Source organism: Triticum urartu, chromosome 5, assembly GCF_003073215.2.
Source record: "Triticum urartu cultivar G1812 chromosome 5, Tu2.1, whole genome shotgun sequence".
In the NCBI taxonomy this organism is placed as follows: Eukaryota; Viridiplantae; Streptophyta; class Magnoliopsida; order Poales; family Poaceae; genus Triticum; species Triticum urartu.
In genome coordinates this window covers 579,259,565-579,275,413 of record NC_053026.1, presented here as the reverse complement: position 1 = coordinate 579,275,413, position 15,849 = coordinate 579,259,565, and the positions used below count along the sequence as shown (strand labels likewise).

The window sequence follows — 15,849 nt, the reverse complement described above, 5'->3', positions numbered from 1 at the left end:
AATGGGTCATGTCAATCAGATCATTCTCTCAATGATGTGATCCCGTTAATTAAATAACAACTCATTGTTCATGGTTAGGAAACATAACCATCTTTGATTAACGAGCTAGTCAAGTAGAGGCATACTAGTGACTTTGTTTATCTATGTATTCACACATGTATTATGTTTCCGGTAAATACAATTCTAGCATGAATAATAAACATTTATCATGATTATAATGAAATAAATAATAACTTTATTATTGCCTCTAGGGCATATTTCCTTCAGTCTACCACTTGCACTAGAGTCAATAATCTAGATTACACAGTAATGATTCTAACACCCATGGAGCCTTGGTGCTGATCATGTTTTGCTCGTGGAAGAGGCTTAGTCAACGGGTCTGCAATATTCAGATCCGTATGTATCTTGCAAATCTCTATGTCTCCCACCTGGACTAGATCCCGGATGGAATTGAAGCATCTCTTGATGTGCTTGGTTCTCTTGTGAAATCTGGATTCCTTTGCCAAGGCAATTGCACCAGTATTGTCACAAAAGATTTTCATTGAACCCGATGCACTAGGTATGACACCCAGATCGGATATGAACTCCTTCATCCAGACTCCTTCATTCGCTGCTTCCGAAGCAGCTATGTACTCCGCTTCACATGTAGATCCCGCTACAACACTTTGTTTAGAACTGCACCAACTGACAGCTCCACCGTTTAATGAAAACACGTATCCGGTTTGCGATTTAGAATCGTCCGGATCAGTGTCAAAGCTTGCATCAACGTAACCTTTTACGATGAGCTCTTTGTCACCTCCATATACGAGAAGCATATCCTTAGTCCTTTTCAGGTATTTCAGGATGTTCTTGACCGCTGTCCAGTGATCCACTCCTGGATTACTTTGGTACCTCCCTGCTAGACTTATAGCAAGGCACACATTAGGTCTGGTACACAGCATTGCATACATGATAGATCCTATGGCTGATGCATAGGGAACATCTTTCATATTCTTTCTATCTTCTGAAGTGGTCGGGCATTGAGTCTTACTCAACTTCACACCTTGTAACACAGGCAAGAACCCTTTCTTTGCTTGATCCATTTTGAACTTCTTCAAAATTTTGTCAAGGTATGTGGTTTGTGAAAGTCCAATTAAGCGTTTTGATCTATCTCTATAGATCTTAATGCCTAATATGTAAGCAGCTTCACCGAGGTCTTTCATTAAAAAACTCTTATTCAAGTATCCCTTTATGCTATCCAGAAATTCTATATCATTTCCAATTAATAATATGTCATCTACATATAATATCAGAAATGCTACAGAGCTCCCACTCACTTTCTTGTAAATACAGGCTTCTCCAAAAGTCAGTATAAAACCAAATGCTTTGATCACACTATCAAAGCGTTTATTCCAACTCCGAGAGGCTTGCACCAGTCCATAAATGGATCGCTGGAGCTTGCACACTTTGTTAGCTCCCTTTGGATCGACAAAACCTTCTGGTTGCATCATATACAACTCTTCTTCCAGAAATCCATTGAGGAATGCAGTTTTGACATCCATCTGCCAAATTTCATAATCATAAAATGTGGCAATTGCTAACATGATTCGGACAGACTTAAGCATCGCTACGGGTGAGAAGATCTCATCATAGTCAATCCCTTGAACTTGCCGGAAACCTTTTGCGACAAGTCGAGCTTTGTAGACAGTAATATTACTGTCAGCGTCAGTCTTCTTCTTGAAGATCCATTTATTCTCAATTGCTTGCCGATCATTGGGAAAGTCAACCAAAGTCCATACTTTGTTCTCATACATGGATCCCATCTCAGATTTCATGGCTTCAAGCCACTTTGCGGAATCTGGGCTCACCATTGCTTCTTCATAGTTTGTAGGTTCATCATGATCTAGTAGCATGACTTCCAGAACGGGATTACCGTACCACTCTGGTGCGGATCTTACTCTGGTTGATCTACGAGGTTCAGTAGTATCTTGTTCTGAAGTTTCATGATCATCATCATTAGCTTCCTCACTAACTGGTGTAGGTGTCATAGAAACAGTTTTCTGTGATGTACTACTTTCCAATAAGGGACCAGGTACAGTTACCTCGTCAAGTTCTACTTTCCTCCCACTCACTTCTTTCGAGAGAAACTCCTTCTCCAGAAAGTTTCCGAATTTAGCAACAAAAGTCTTGCCTTCGGATCTGTGATAGAAGGTGTATCCAATAGTTTCCTTTGGATATCCTATGAAGACACATTTCTCTGATTTGGGTTCGAGCTTATCAGGTTGAAGCTTTTTCACATAAGCATTGCAGCCCCAAACTTTTAGAAACGACAACTTTGGTTTCTTGCCAAACCACAGTTCATAAGGTGTCGTCTCAACGGATTTTGATGGTGCCCTATTTAACGTGAATGCGGCCGTCTCTAGAGCATATCCCCAAAACGATAGCAGTAAATCAGTAAGAGACATCATAGATCGCACCATATCCAGTAAAGTACGATTACGACGTTCGGACACACCATTACGCTGAGGTGTTCCGGGTGGCGTGAGTTGTGAAACTATTCCACAATTTTTCAAATGTACACCAAACTTGTAACTCAAATATTCTCCTCCACGATCAGATCGTATAAACTTTATTTTCTTGTTATGATGATTTTCAACTTTACTCTGAAATTCTTTGAACTTTTCAAATGTTTCAGACTTATGTTTCATTAAGTAGATATACCCATATCTGCTTAAGTCATCTGTGAAGGTGAGAAAATAACGATATCCGCCACGAGCCTCAATATTCATCGGACCACATACATCTGTATGTATGATTTCCAACAAATCTGTTGCTCTCTCCATAGTACCGGAGAACGGTGTTTTAGTCATCTTGCCCATGAGGCATGGTTCGCAAGTACCAAGTGATTCATAATCAAGTGGTTCCAAAAGTCCATCAGTATGGAGTTTCTTCATGCGCTTTACACCGATATGACCTAAACGGCAGTGCCACAAATAAGTTGCACTCTCATTATCAACTCTGCATCTTTTGGCTTCAACATTATGAATATGTGTGTTACTAATATCGAGATTCAACAAGAATAGACCACTCTTCAAGGGTGCATGACCATAAAAAATATTACTCATATAAATAGAACAACCATTATTCTCTGATTTAAATGAATAACTGTCTCGCATCAAACAAGATCCAGATATAATGTTCATGCTTAACGCTGGCACCAAATAACAATTATTTAGGTCTAATACTAATCCCGAAGGTAGATGTAGAGGTAGCGTGCCGACTGCGATCACATCGACTTTGGAACCGTTTCCCACGCGCATCGTCACCTCGTCCTTAACCAATCTTCGCTTGATCCGTAGTCCCTGTTTCGAGTTGCAAATATTAGCAATAGAACCAGTATCAAATACCCAGGTGCTACTACGAGCATTAGTAAGGTACACATCAATAACATGTATGTCACATATACCTTTGTTCACCTTGCCATCCTTCTTATCCGCCAAATACTTGGGGCAGTTCCTCTTCCAGTGACCAGTCTGCTTGCAATAGAAGCACTCAGTTTCAGGCTTAGGTCTAGGTTTGGGTTTCTTCTCTTGAGTAGCAACTTGCTTGCTGTTCTTTTTGAAGTTCCCCTTCTTCTTCCCTTTGCCCTTTTTCTTGAAACTAGTGGTCTTGTTGACCATCAACACTTGATGCTCCTTCTTGATTTCTACCTCCGCAGCTTTCAGCATTGCGAAGAGCTCGGGAATAGTCTTATTCATCCCTTGCATATTATAGTTCATCACGAAGCTCTTGTAGCTTGGTGGTAGTGATTGGAGAATTCTATCAATGACGCAATGATCTGGAAGATTAACTCCCAATTGAATCAAGTGATTATTATACCCAGACATTTTGAGTATATGCTCACTAACAGAACTGTTCTCTTCCATCTTGCAGCTATAGAACTTATTGGAGACTTCATATCTCTCAATCCGGGCATTTGCTTGAAATATTAACTTCAACTCCTGGAACATCTCATATGCTCCATGACGTTCAAAATGTCGTTGAAGTCCCGATTCTAAGCCGTAAAGCATGGCACACTGAACTATCAAGTAGTCATCAGCTTTGCTCTGCCAGACGTTCATAACATCCGGCGTTGCTCCTGCAGCAGGCCTGGCACCCAGCGGTGCTTCCAGGACGTAATTCTTCTGTGCAGCAATGAGGATAATCCTCAAGTTACGGACCCAGTCCGTGTAATTGCTACCATCATCTTTCAACATTGCTTTCTCAAGGAACGCATTAAAATTCAACGGAACAACAGCACGAGCCATCTATCTACAATCAAACATAAACAAGCAAGATACTAATCAGGTACTAAGTTTCATGATAAATTTAAGTTCAGTTAATTTACTTAAAGAACTCCCACTTAGATAGACATCCCTCTAATCCTCTAAGTGATTACGTGATCCAAATCAACTAAACCATGTCCGATCATCACGTGAGATGGAGTAGTTTTCATTGGTGAACATCATTATGTTGATCATATCTACTATATGATTCACGCTCGACCTTTCGGTCTCCGTGTTCCGAGGCCATATCTGTATATGCTTGGCTCGTCAAGTATAACCTGAGTATTCCGCGTGTGCAACTGTTTTGCACCCGTTGTATTTGAACGTAGAACCTATCACACCCGATCATCACGTGGTGTCTCAGCACGAAGAACTTTCGCAACGGTGCATATTCAGGGAGAACACTTCTTGATAATTTAGTGAGAGATCATCTTATAATGCTACCGTCAATCAAAGCAAGATAAGATGCATAAAAGATAAACATCACATGCAATCAATATAAGTGATATGATATGGCCATCATCATCTTGTGCTTGTGATCTCCATCTCCGAAGCACCGTCTGATCACCATCGTCATCGGCGTGACACCTTGATCTCCATCGTAGCATCGTTGTCGTCTCGCCAAGCTTGTGCTTCTACGACTATCGCTACCGTTTAGTGATAAAGTAAAGCATTACATCGCGATTGCATTGCATACAATAAAGCGACAACCATATGGCTCCTGCCGGTTGTCGATATCTCGGTTACAAAACATGATCATCTCATACAATAAAATTCAGCATCATGTCTTAACCATATCACATCACAACATGCCCTACAAAAACAAGTTAGACGTCCTCTACTTTGTTGTTGCAAGTTTTACGTGGCTGCTACGGGCTTAAGTAAGAACCAATCTCACCTACGCAACAAAACCACAACGATAGTTTGTCAATTTGACTCCGTTTTAACCTTCGCAAGGACTGGGCGTAGCCATACTTGGTTCAACTAAAGTTGGAGAAACTGTCACCCACAAGCCACCTCTGTGCAAAGCACGTCGGGAGAACCGGTCTCGCGTAAGCGTACGCGTAATGTCGGTCTGGGCCGCTTCATCCAACAATACCGCCGAACCAAAGTATGACATGCTGGTAGGCAGTATGACTTATATCGCCCACAACTCACTTGTGTTCTACTCGTGCATATAACATCAACATATAAAACCTGGCTCTGATACCACTGTTGGGTTTCGTAGTAATTTCAAAAAATTTCCTACGCACACGCAAGATCATGTGATGCATAGCAACGAGGGGGGAGTGTGATCTACATACCTAGTAGATCGACAATGGAAGCGTTTGGTTGATGTAGTCGTACGTCTTCACGATCCGACCGATCAAGCACCGAAACTACGGCACCTCCGAGTTCGAGCACACGTTCAGCTCGATGACAATCCCCGGACTCCGATCCAGCAAAGTGTCGGGGAAGAGTTCCGTCAGCACGACGGCGTGGTGACGATCTTGATTCACTACAGCAGCAGGGCTTCGCCTAAACTCCGCTACAGTATTATTGAGGACTATGGTGGCTGGTGGCGCCGCACACGGCTAAGGAATAGATCACGTGGATCAACTTGTGTGTTCTAGGGTGCCTCTGCCTCCGTATATAAAGGACCAAAGGGGGGGAGGCTGGCCGGCCACATAGGGCGCGCCAGGAGAGTACTACTCCCTCTGGGAGTAGGATTCCCCCCCCCCCCCAATCCTAGTTGGAATAGGACTTGTGGAGGGGGGAAAAGAGAGAGAGGGGCCGGCCCCCTCTCCTTGTCCAATTCGGACCAAGGGAGGGGAGGGGCGCGCGGCCCATGCAGGGCTGCCTCTTATCTTTTCCACTAAGGCCCATCATGGCCCATTTAGCTCCCGGGGGGTTCCGGTAACCTCCCGGTACTCCCGTAAAATCCCGATTTCACCCGGAACACTTCCGATATCCAAACATAGGCTTCCAATATATCAATCTTTATGTCTCGACCATTTCGAGACTCCTCGTCATGTCCGTGATCACATCCGGGACTCCAAACAACCTTCGGTACATCAAAATGCATAAACTCATAATATAACTATCATCGTAACCTTAAGCGTGCGGACCATACGGGTTCGAGAACAATGTAGACATGACCGAGACATGTCTCCAGTCAATAACCAATAGCGGGACCTGGATGCCCATATTGGCTCCTACATATTCTACGAAGATCTTTATCGGTCAGACCGCATAACAACATACGTCGTTCCCTTTGTCATCGGTATGTTACTTGCCCGAGATTCGATCATCGGTATTCCAATACCTAGTTCAATCTCGTTGTTGGCAAGTCTCTTTACTCGTTCTGTAATACATCATCCCGCAACTAACTCATTTAGTTGCAATGCTTGCAAGGCTTAAGTGATGTGCATTACCGAGAGGGCCCAGAGATACCTCTCCGACAATCGGAGTGACAAAACCTAATCTCGAAATACGCCAACCCAACATGTACCTTTGGAGACACCTGTAGTACTCCTTTATAATCACCCAGTTACGTTGTGACGCTTGGTAGTACCCAAAGTGTTCCTCCGGTAAACGGGAGTTGCATAATCTCATAGTTATAGGAACATGTATAAGTCATGAAGAAAGCAATAGCAACATACTAAACGATCGGGTGCTAAGCTAATGGAATGGGTCATGTCAATCAGATCATTCTCTCAACGATGTGATCCCGTTAATCAAATAACAACTCATTGTTCATGGTTAGGAAACATAACCATCTTTGATTAACGAGCTAGTCAAGTAGAGGCATACTAGTGACACTTTGTTTGTCTATGTATTCACACATGTATTATGTTTCCGGTAAATACAATTCTAGCATGAATAATAAACATTTATCATGATTAGAAGGAAATAAATAATAACTTTATTATTGCCTCTAGGGCATATTTCCTTCACTGGCTGATAGGTGTGTGCAAGCCTACAATGAGGCTGAGAAGCGCAAGGCCCTTGGGCGTCCTAGCATCGACCCCAGGATGGCTGGAAAGAAGAAGAAGAAGCCCGCTACGGCTGAACCCGACGCACCAAGGCAGGAAGCAGTTCCCATTGTCTTCCCAACTAGCATGACTGGCTCGAAGCCAAAAGCCAGGTCTACTGCTTCAGAACTGAAGAAGACGAGGACTGCTGAGGCTGAAGCAAGGAAGAGGAAACATCCTGAAGCCTCTGCTACTGCCCCCTCCAAGAAGAAGCGAAAGACCAAGAAGGAACGGGCTGCTCCCACAGAGCCCTTGATTGTTGAACCCATCTCCATGGTTCACCCTGACGCTGAACCTCAAGAGCGCCAACTGACTGTCCATGAGCCTGCTTTCATAGGGGCTCATGAAGCTGAAGACATTCCAGCAGCTGATCCCATCGCTGCTGAAGACATTGGTCATCATGACCATGTTGAAGATGATGCAGTTCTTCCTCAGCTCGAGCACCAACAGGTATCATTGCCTGTGCTAACGGACAGCGAACTCATCAGCATTGGTCGTCCTCTGACGCCAATTTCTCAGGATGCATCATGGGCTGATCGCCCAGAAGCACAAGAGGAAGAAGACTTTGAGGCCCAGCCAACTCCAACTCCACGGGCGTCGCCAGCGTTACGCAGGCTTCGCAAAGGACCAAGGCCTCCAGTCTCTGAGTCTGAAGCTAAAGCTGCTGAAGACATTCCGGTTGCATCAGCCAATGAAGAAGAAACACCAAGCGCTGTTACACCCCCGTCTCACCAAGAAGCTGTTCTCGAGGAGAACATGACTGTGACCGACCCTCCAGCTCGTCAAGTGGAGGTTGAGAATCTCGAGGCTGCCACCACTAACACCAATGAAGCCAATGACGCTGTCATGGCTGAAGCTAATGTGGAGCCTTCACCAACCCAAGCACCAGAAGTCAGCGAAGCCACTGATCCCACTGCTTCTGTTCCTGCGCCTGCTGCTGGTCCTCAGTTCGACTATCATGTTGAGCACGGGCCTCAGGTCCAGAAGCCAATCCCAAGATTGCCCAGGTTTCCAGGTCCTGCATCAGCACCTGGATCCTTCAATATCAATGGCTTCAAAGCAGACAACACTTTCTTCAATAGCTCCAGGAACCCCTACTCAAGGGAAAGAATATCATCTGATCGGTTCTGGAGCTATTCGCAGCGAAGCTATTACTCCTGCATTCTATATAATCAAGGTCGCATCTTCCCACATAAGCGTCTTGACATTGAAGCAATAGCTGGTCTGCCCTGTCTGGAAGAAGCTCTGGATTGCTTCAAAGAGGTTGGATTGCTGCCGTTCGTCACCGACCAAGGGCATTGGAATGAAGAGTTGCTGCTCCAATTCTATGCCACACTTCACATCCGTGGGTACAACAGAGATCCAAAGACTTGGGTCCTGGAGTGGATGACAGGAAATGTTCATCATGAAGCCAAAGCCTTTGACATCATTGAGCTCACTGGTCTGCCCACTCCTGGCGATCTCTACGAACATGGCTGTCAGCTTCACAGTGAAGCTATGGAGAGCATCTTTTAGAAGCCTGAACCTAACATGAGTCAGATGCTCAGTATCATGAAGCCATTGCCCCAAGATGCTGCATATCCCACGGAGTTCTTTGTTGAAGACCTTGAGTATCTGCCAAGGACTATCTATCACATCATAAGGTGAACTCTCTGGCCCATCAAAGGACATTCTCCACATGCCAAGCTGGAAGGTGCAATGAAGACTTTGGTCTTCTATATTCTTCATGGCAAATGCTTCAATGCACAGGACTTCTTCATCCGCCAACTTGCTGCATCAGGCTCTGATCTTTTTGGCTTGAAGTTCTATGCTCCATGGATAATGCGGCTGATCAAACTCCACTCCGCCATCTCATATCAGCCATCTGCTCGCAATCATCGGATCTTTCTTCCTGATGTGGATATGACTGTTGAAGTAATTTATCCTGAGCCTGCCAAGGAACCTCTAAGTCTTCAGAATGCGGAGCATCAAAGTTTTTCTCAGAACATTGAAGGAGTTGAAGCAGTCACTCGTGTGTATCCTTTCGCTGGAACTACACGTGCACCGCATCCTGCTCTCACTGAAGCCACTGATAGCACAATTGCCCAATGACCCAAGAAGCGCACTCATGTTCTCAATGACCGAGAGCTTCTTGTGGCTCTTCATTAGAAACAGGATAGGCATCATGACTGGCTGAAGCGTCAAATGCAAAGCCTCTTGGTGGATGTTAATTGCATTCGCAATCTTGACACCAAGAATGCCTTTGTTGCACACGAAACCTCTCGACGCACCTGGAAAGGGCTGACGCTAATGTGCTCTGAAGATATCTTCAAGAGGATGGCTTCTTTGAACGCTTTAAGTTTGACTCCACACCTCCTCGAAGGGCAGTGCTACGACGAACTCCATCTCTTGAAGACTCTGAGTTCTCTTCCTCTGCTGCAACTGTGAATGCCTGAGTGATCGAGGATGAAGACGATGCTACTTCACCGCCACCTCCTTCAGCACGCTTCGACACTGCTCCAAGTTCTTCTGCACCACCGAACACCACTGACGACCCTGCTGCTTCACCTACTCTTCATGGGAACGAGTAGATGCTCTTTGTCTTTGAACCTTTTTGGTCCTTACTGACAAAAGGGGGAGAAGCATATGAGTTTGATAGTCTTCAAGCGGGTCCATATGGGCGGGTGCTTTATATTTTGCTTCGTGTTTACAACTCTCGTTTTGATACATTTGGTTCTTTGAGTTGTAACACTTAAACTTGATGGTCGTCTACTACTTATTTGCCACCTTGTGATGCGATGATAAATTCCGCATGTGCGACAATAAATTCCGCACTTAGATCATTTTGCAGACGTCCATTTTCCATTATGCATGTCATTATCTTCACATACCTTCACATGCATAGTGGATTGTCATCATAAGTTGAAGAGGATCTCCACAAGCACAACCTGCCATGTGCATTTGCATTCCAAAAGCAAATTACTTATATGCACATCTTCAGGGGGAGCCCTTGCAACTTATGAAGACAATTCCTTATCCTTTACAATTTCACATATTATATTCCCCGTTGAAAACTTCAACTAGTTTGTTATCAATCACCAAAAAGGGGGAGATTGTAAGTGCATCTAGTGCCACCCCTAGTTGGTTTTGGAGTATTGACGACAAACCTAGTTGAGGGACTAATGTGTTTGTGAGAATTGCAGGATAACACAGGTAGAAGTCCCTCATTGATTCGGTTTTCCTACCAGAGATGGCCCCTAAAAATGTATGAAGACATCGATGGCAAAGGTGGTATATGAAGATATTCACATTGAAGACTATGACAAGAGAAGACGTGACATGAAGCATATGGAGCTCGAAGACTTAGATCTTGCGTAGTTCCGTTTCTTCTTTATTGAGTCATAGGAACCACCGTACTGTTAAGTGGGGTCCAAGAGAACCAGTCAGAATGACTGAAGTGATGCTTAACCAAAACCTATGTCTTCGAGTGAAGACTATGAGAATGAATCTTGTCCAGAGTTGGACAAGTCAGCTTTGCTTGTAGCCCAAGTAAAGTTGCCGTGTGAGTTTGAAATCTGACCATTGGAACACGTGTCAGTTCCTTCGTGACCCAGGGTCATTTCGGACAAATCAGGTCGGGTTGCCTAGTGGCTATAAATAGCCCACCCCCTACAACCATAAACGGTTGGCTGCTCAGAGTTAGAGTACGGCTTTTGTCGTTTGAGAGCAACCCACCTCGAAGCCTTTGAGAGAGAATTCCTTGCGAGGATAAAGCCCTAACCACCCAGAGCCAAAGAGAATTAGGCATCACTTAAGTCTTCTTGTCTATGTGATCTGAAGACTTATTACACTTGAGGACGGTGAATCCTCCAGCCGGTTAGGCGTCGCGTTCTGAGCGTCCAAGAGACATTGTGGATCGCCGGTGAACGAAGTGCGAAGGTTTGGGAGTCTACCTTGAAGACTTACCAGAGTGATTGAGCGAGGTCTGTGTGACCTTAGCTCAAGGGGAATACGGTGAGGACTGGGTGTCCTGAGCTGCGTGTTCAGGACTGGGTGTCCGGGACTGTGTGTCCTCAGGTTTAAATACCTAGCCGCCCTAACTAGACGTACAGTTGTCATAGCAACTGGAACTGGTCCAACAAATCATTGTCTTCAACGAGTCACTGGTTTCATCCTTCCCTTCCCTTTACTTATTGTTGTTCCTTGTGAAGTCATTGTATGATAGGACTATCTTTTATCTTCACTGAGTGACTGCGTGTTCTGTTTGGCTTCTTAATATCTTCCCACCTGATCCTTACTACCTAGCTGCTATTAGTCATTGTGCTTTCACTTCATTGAATACATGACTGTGGTTTACCTAGTGTAGCCTACCTTCCGCTGCATGGTTATAGGTTTATTTCTATCGTTTGTCTTCGAAACTTCCATGTTTTGAAGACTTCCATAAAAATCGCCTATTCACCCCCCTCTAGTCGATATAACGCACTTGCAAGGTTGTCTTCGGATCTCCGGACAACTTCCGAAGCAAAGAGCTGATCTTCGATATCGTCCCCTTTCGCAGTGGCTATCACGCACTACTCGGATGAAGCGCATTTGCATGCTTCAACGCGGTGCCACACTACTCTTATCTTAAGCTCAAGATGCCCGGTCCACGCGGTGTCATAACAGTCAATGGAAACACGGAACACTCCCTCCGTACCAAGGAGCACACCGCTGCATTAGCAGCAGAAGTACAGAGCGACCTCCTCAAGCAAAACCTTAATTCGTCGGCCGAGCTCTCGGACACTGTTAAACAAGTCCGGACTACTCTGCAGCAGGACAGCCCAGCTCGTCAAGAGCTCGACTAGCAATTTGGCCTCCGTCCTAGTCCCAACCAAGAAGCGGCATTCGTACCACGCGTACATAACTACACACTCAAAATACCATGGGCATAGACGGAGGCATAACTATGTTGTGATCCATAATACGGCTCGACCTCTCGTGGACACACATACTTTCAATTTTCCCTTTTTAGGTCTTTTTTCCGTAGGTTTCTTCTGACGACCTGATCATCGGTCCTCTCGGAAGGATGGATACACCAAGATGGCAAGAAGCACTGGCGTACAAGGGAATTCTTAGATGGTCTCTTTAACGATCACTATACTTGCTTTCAGGACCCGCACGCAGCTCTCCCTTGGTTGTGGCATGTTAAATAGCCTGGTTGCTTATCGCACCACTTGTACAAATATGCTTTGATGTATTAATCAAACTATAATGGAAACAGTTTGCGGTCCAACTTCTACGACACTAGCTTACTACCTTTTTTCCTTTTTCTTTGATGATTTTCTCAAAGTTGCGACCGTACACTTTGGTACGCTTTAATCTGCCAGGGGCTTCATCGCGACCCGTAATACGGCAACAAAGTCCGAACACTTTCTACAACATAGTCGACACCCCGAATTTAGCATTATATGCATTGGCTCCGAATCATGTCTTTGGTCAATAGTTGGGTTGCCCGACTCCTGTGCTTACTACCTTACGTTCCACTATATCGGCTAGGGTAGTAAAGGGAGAACTACTGTGATTGTGTCCTGGTTTATCCGGATGAGCAGCTCAGTAGAGAAAGCCGAAAACTGACTGTCATGATGCGGTGAGAGCCGATCAGCTCTTCGGAGGTTTCAAATCTTTAGCGATTTTTTCCGCATTATGCGATGAATCGGCCTTTTACCCGATCAGGTGTTTACAATACCCTAGTTCGGATACTAGGGGATGCGCGTACATTTTCATTGTAGAACTCCTATGGCTAAGTGAGGGTGATAAAGCCACATAGTCTGATTGCCTGGTTCGTTGCACTAAACACCTCCTTTAAGGACGAAACAAATCAGATCAAGATTGTTTAGATTCCATCCCGAACACCCCTGTACTACCTACGTGGGGGCTAAAGCCGACGACTGGCCAACTCTCAAAATTTCATAAACACGGCCGCACAGGAGGTAAAATATTAAACAAACATTATATTACATGGACGAACTTGTTTTTATAATACAAGGCGAGACAATATAACTGTATTCATTCGAAGATTACATCCTTCGTACACTGCTCCGCCACAATGCGGGATCCCTGAAGGACTTCACTAAAATATCGCTCGGGTGTGCGGTGCTCCTTGCCCACGGGCGGTCCTTCGGTCGTGACCGTGGCAGCATTCATCTTCGCCCGCTGCATCTTGACACGGATGAAGGCCATCCGCGCACCTTCGATACAAACTGACCGCTTGATGGCGTCAAGCCGAGGGCAGGCGTCGACTAGACGCTTCACGAGATCGAAGTAGCTGCTTGGTATAGCTTCGGCTGGCCACAACCGGACTATCAAGTCCTTCATGGCCAGTTCGGCCACCCTATGTAGTTCGACCAGCTATTTTAGCTGGTCGCTCAAGGGCACCGGATGTTCTAGTGCAAGGTATTACGACCAGAACAGCTTCTCCGTAGAGCTCCCCTCTTCGGCTCGGAAGAATTCAGCAATGTCAGAAACAGGTCAGTAAGAGATACCTCTTCTTCACATACTTGCTTTGCATAATAAAAGCCTTACCCGCCGCGGTCTTTTTGGCCTCCTGGATTTCCTGGAGGGCGCCTTGGGCTTCGCTCCGGGCCTCTTGTGCGCTCTGGCGGGCCTTCTCATGTTTGGACTCTTGGTCCGCATGCTGACGCTCCAGGGACTCGTATTTCTTCAAAGCGTCCTGGAGCTCCTGCTGGACCTCCCCAACCCTGGCCTCATGCTTTTTCCGGACGGCTTGTTCCTTCGCCACCCTCTCCTTGGCCTCGTCCAGTGCTTTCTTGAGGGTTTCAACCTCAGTCGCCATTCCTACAAATATCACGGTACTACAATCAATATACATCATTTATTCTTTTCGAATATACAACAAGTCTCCACATACCTTGCTTGTCCTCTAGCTGCCTTTTCACAAGGCGGAGCTCTTCTTTGGCCCGCTCCAGACTCTGCTTTAGTCCGGAGACCTCAGCGGCATGAGAGGTGGCGGCCAGCAGCGACGCCTGTGTTCATAAGACATATTTAGTTAGTTTCTTGCGAAAATTACTTGATCCTCTGTCCGGTTTTTCTTTCCAAACACCGGACAGTGTCTTTGGGGCTACATTGTCTATACTATGGCCTTCTCTTTCACATCACTTACCTCAACGCCTGTCAGCATGCTAGTGCAGGCTTCGGTCAGTCCACTCTTGACGGACTGAACCCTCTCAATAACCGTACCATAAGGATACAGTGTTCCTCCACAATGGAAGTGCCTCGCAGCGCTTCCAGCAGATTATCCGGTGCCTCTAGCTGGACAGAGGTCACTGGTGGAATAGGCACACCTCCTTCTTTCGAAGGAGGCTACTTGACGGATTCCGGAGCTGTATAGGTCTCCGAAACCGTATTCGGCTGGGGTCCTTACTGGACATGGCCCCCATTGCCAGTCTCCATGGGGGTTTTCTCTCCCAGGTGTCCGGCGGCCGAAGGGTCACCCTCTGGTGCCACCCGGACAGCCTCCTGAACCTCTCCCTGGCCCGAGAAGGTCCTTTGGGACAGCACCTTGTCGTCGCCCTTGGCTGTGGGAGATTGAGCGGCCGGCGGTGACTCGTTGGCCATCGCCTTTGAATCCAGCGAACCTCCTGATGAGGATCGCAAGGAGCTATCGTGGGACGGACTACAAGCGCATGATTTAACGCGTTAAAACTACAAACCGAAGATGCCGAATATATGAATATATCAGAGTCTTTTGAGTACTCACGATGCGGCCAGGGGCATGTTTCGGTGGCGCGGCTTTGGGCTGCTGTCGACGTCCCACGCGGAGTTATCTGCGAGGGGGCTCTTCCCCCTCTTGGACGTCTCTGCCTCCAGATTTGTGGAGGCCGCCCTCTTCTTCTTCCCCCCCTTAGGGGGAGAGCTGCTTTCCTCCTCGTCCTCATCGTCGTCTTCGCGGCGGAGGAGGGAGTCTCGTTGTCTTCGGACGTCCTGTCCGAAGCTCCTTTTCGATGAAGGCCACTCTGGGCCCCCTTGGCCTTCTTCTCCGGCGCCTGGTAAGGCGCCAGAACCAGCATCTTCGCCAGAGGAGGGATGGCTGGTTCCTCGGGCAGCGGAGCCGGACACTTAATCCGCTCCGGTTTCTCTGTCCATACATGAAAAAATAACTAGTGGAGTTTAGGTATCTTCCTTGAATAAGCAAGTAGAGGATACACCTTGAAACGCAAAAGACTTACCGCACTGGCAGGATGGGCCAGATCGTGCTTGCGGTCCTCGTCCGTCTCCGGCGGTGTCTCGTTGCCCTTCAAGAGCAACTTCCAGATATCTTCATGCGTGGTTCCAAAGAGCCTTTCCAAGGTCTGGTGCTTCTCCGGATCGAATTCCCACGAAGGGCAAGTCCGGCTCTGACATGGAAGGATCCGGCAAACTAACATCACCTGGATCACGTTGACGAGCTTAATGTTTTCGTCCACCATGCTTTGGACACTACTAGAAAAACGGCTATAGCTAATATGGACATTAATGGCGCACCATGTATGTGGTGCGCCATTAGTAACAAAAAT

The 15,849-nt window shown here is 46.1% G+C and overlaps 1 protein-coding gene across 1 annotated transcript in view; it reads right to left on the bottom strand.

Moving 5' to 3' along the window:
• LOC125507440 overlaps positions 1-14,911 on the bottom strand; it is a 39,947-nt gene extending 25,036 nt beyond the window's left edge. Inside the window, exons 1-3 of the mRNA XM_048672018.1 lie at positions 14,819-14,911; positions 14,205-14,319; positions 13,976-14,131 (exon numbers count right to left, since the gene is read on the bottom strand). Of these exons, the coding sequence (XP_048527975.1) occupies positions 13,976-14,131; positions 14,205-14,319; positions 14,819-14,911 (364 nt within the window). The remainder of the gene's footprint in view (positions 1-13,975; positions 14,132-14,204; positions 14,320-14,818) is intronic.
• Between the last annotated feature and the right edge of the window lie 938 nt (positions 14,912-15,849).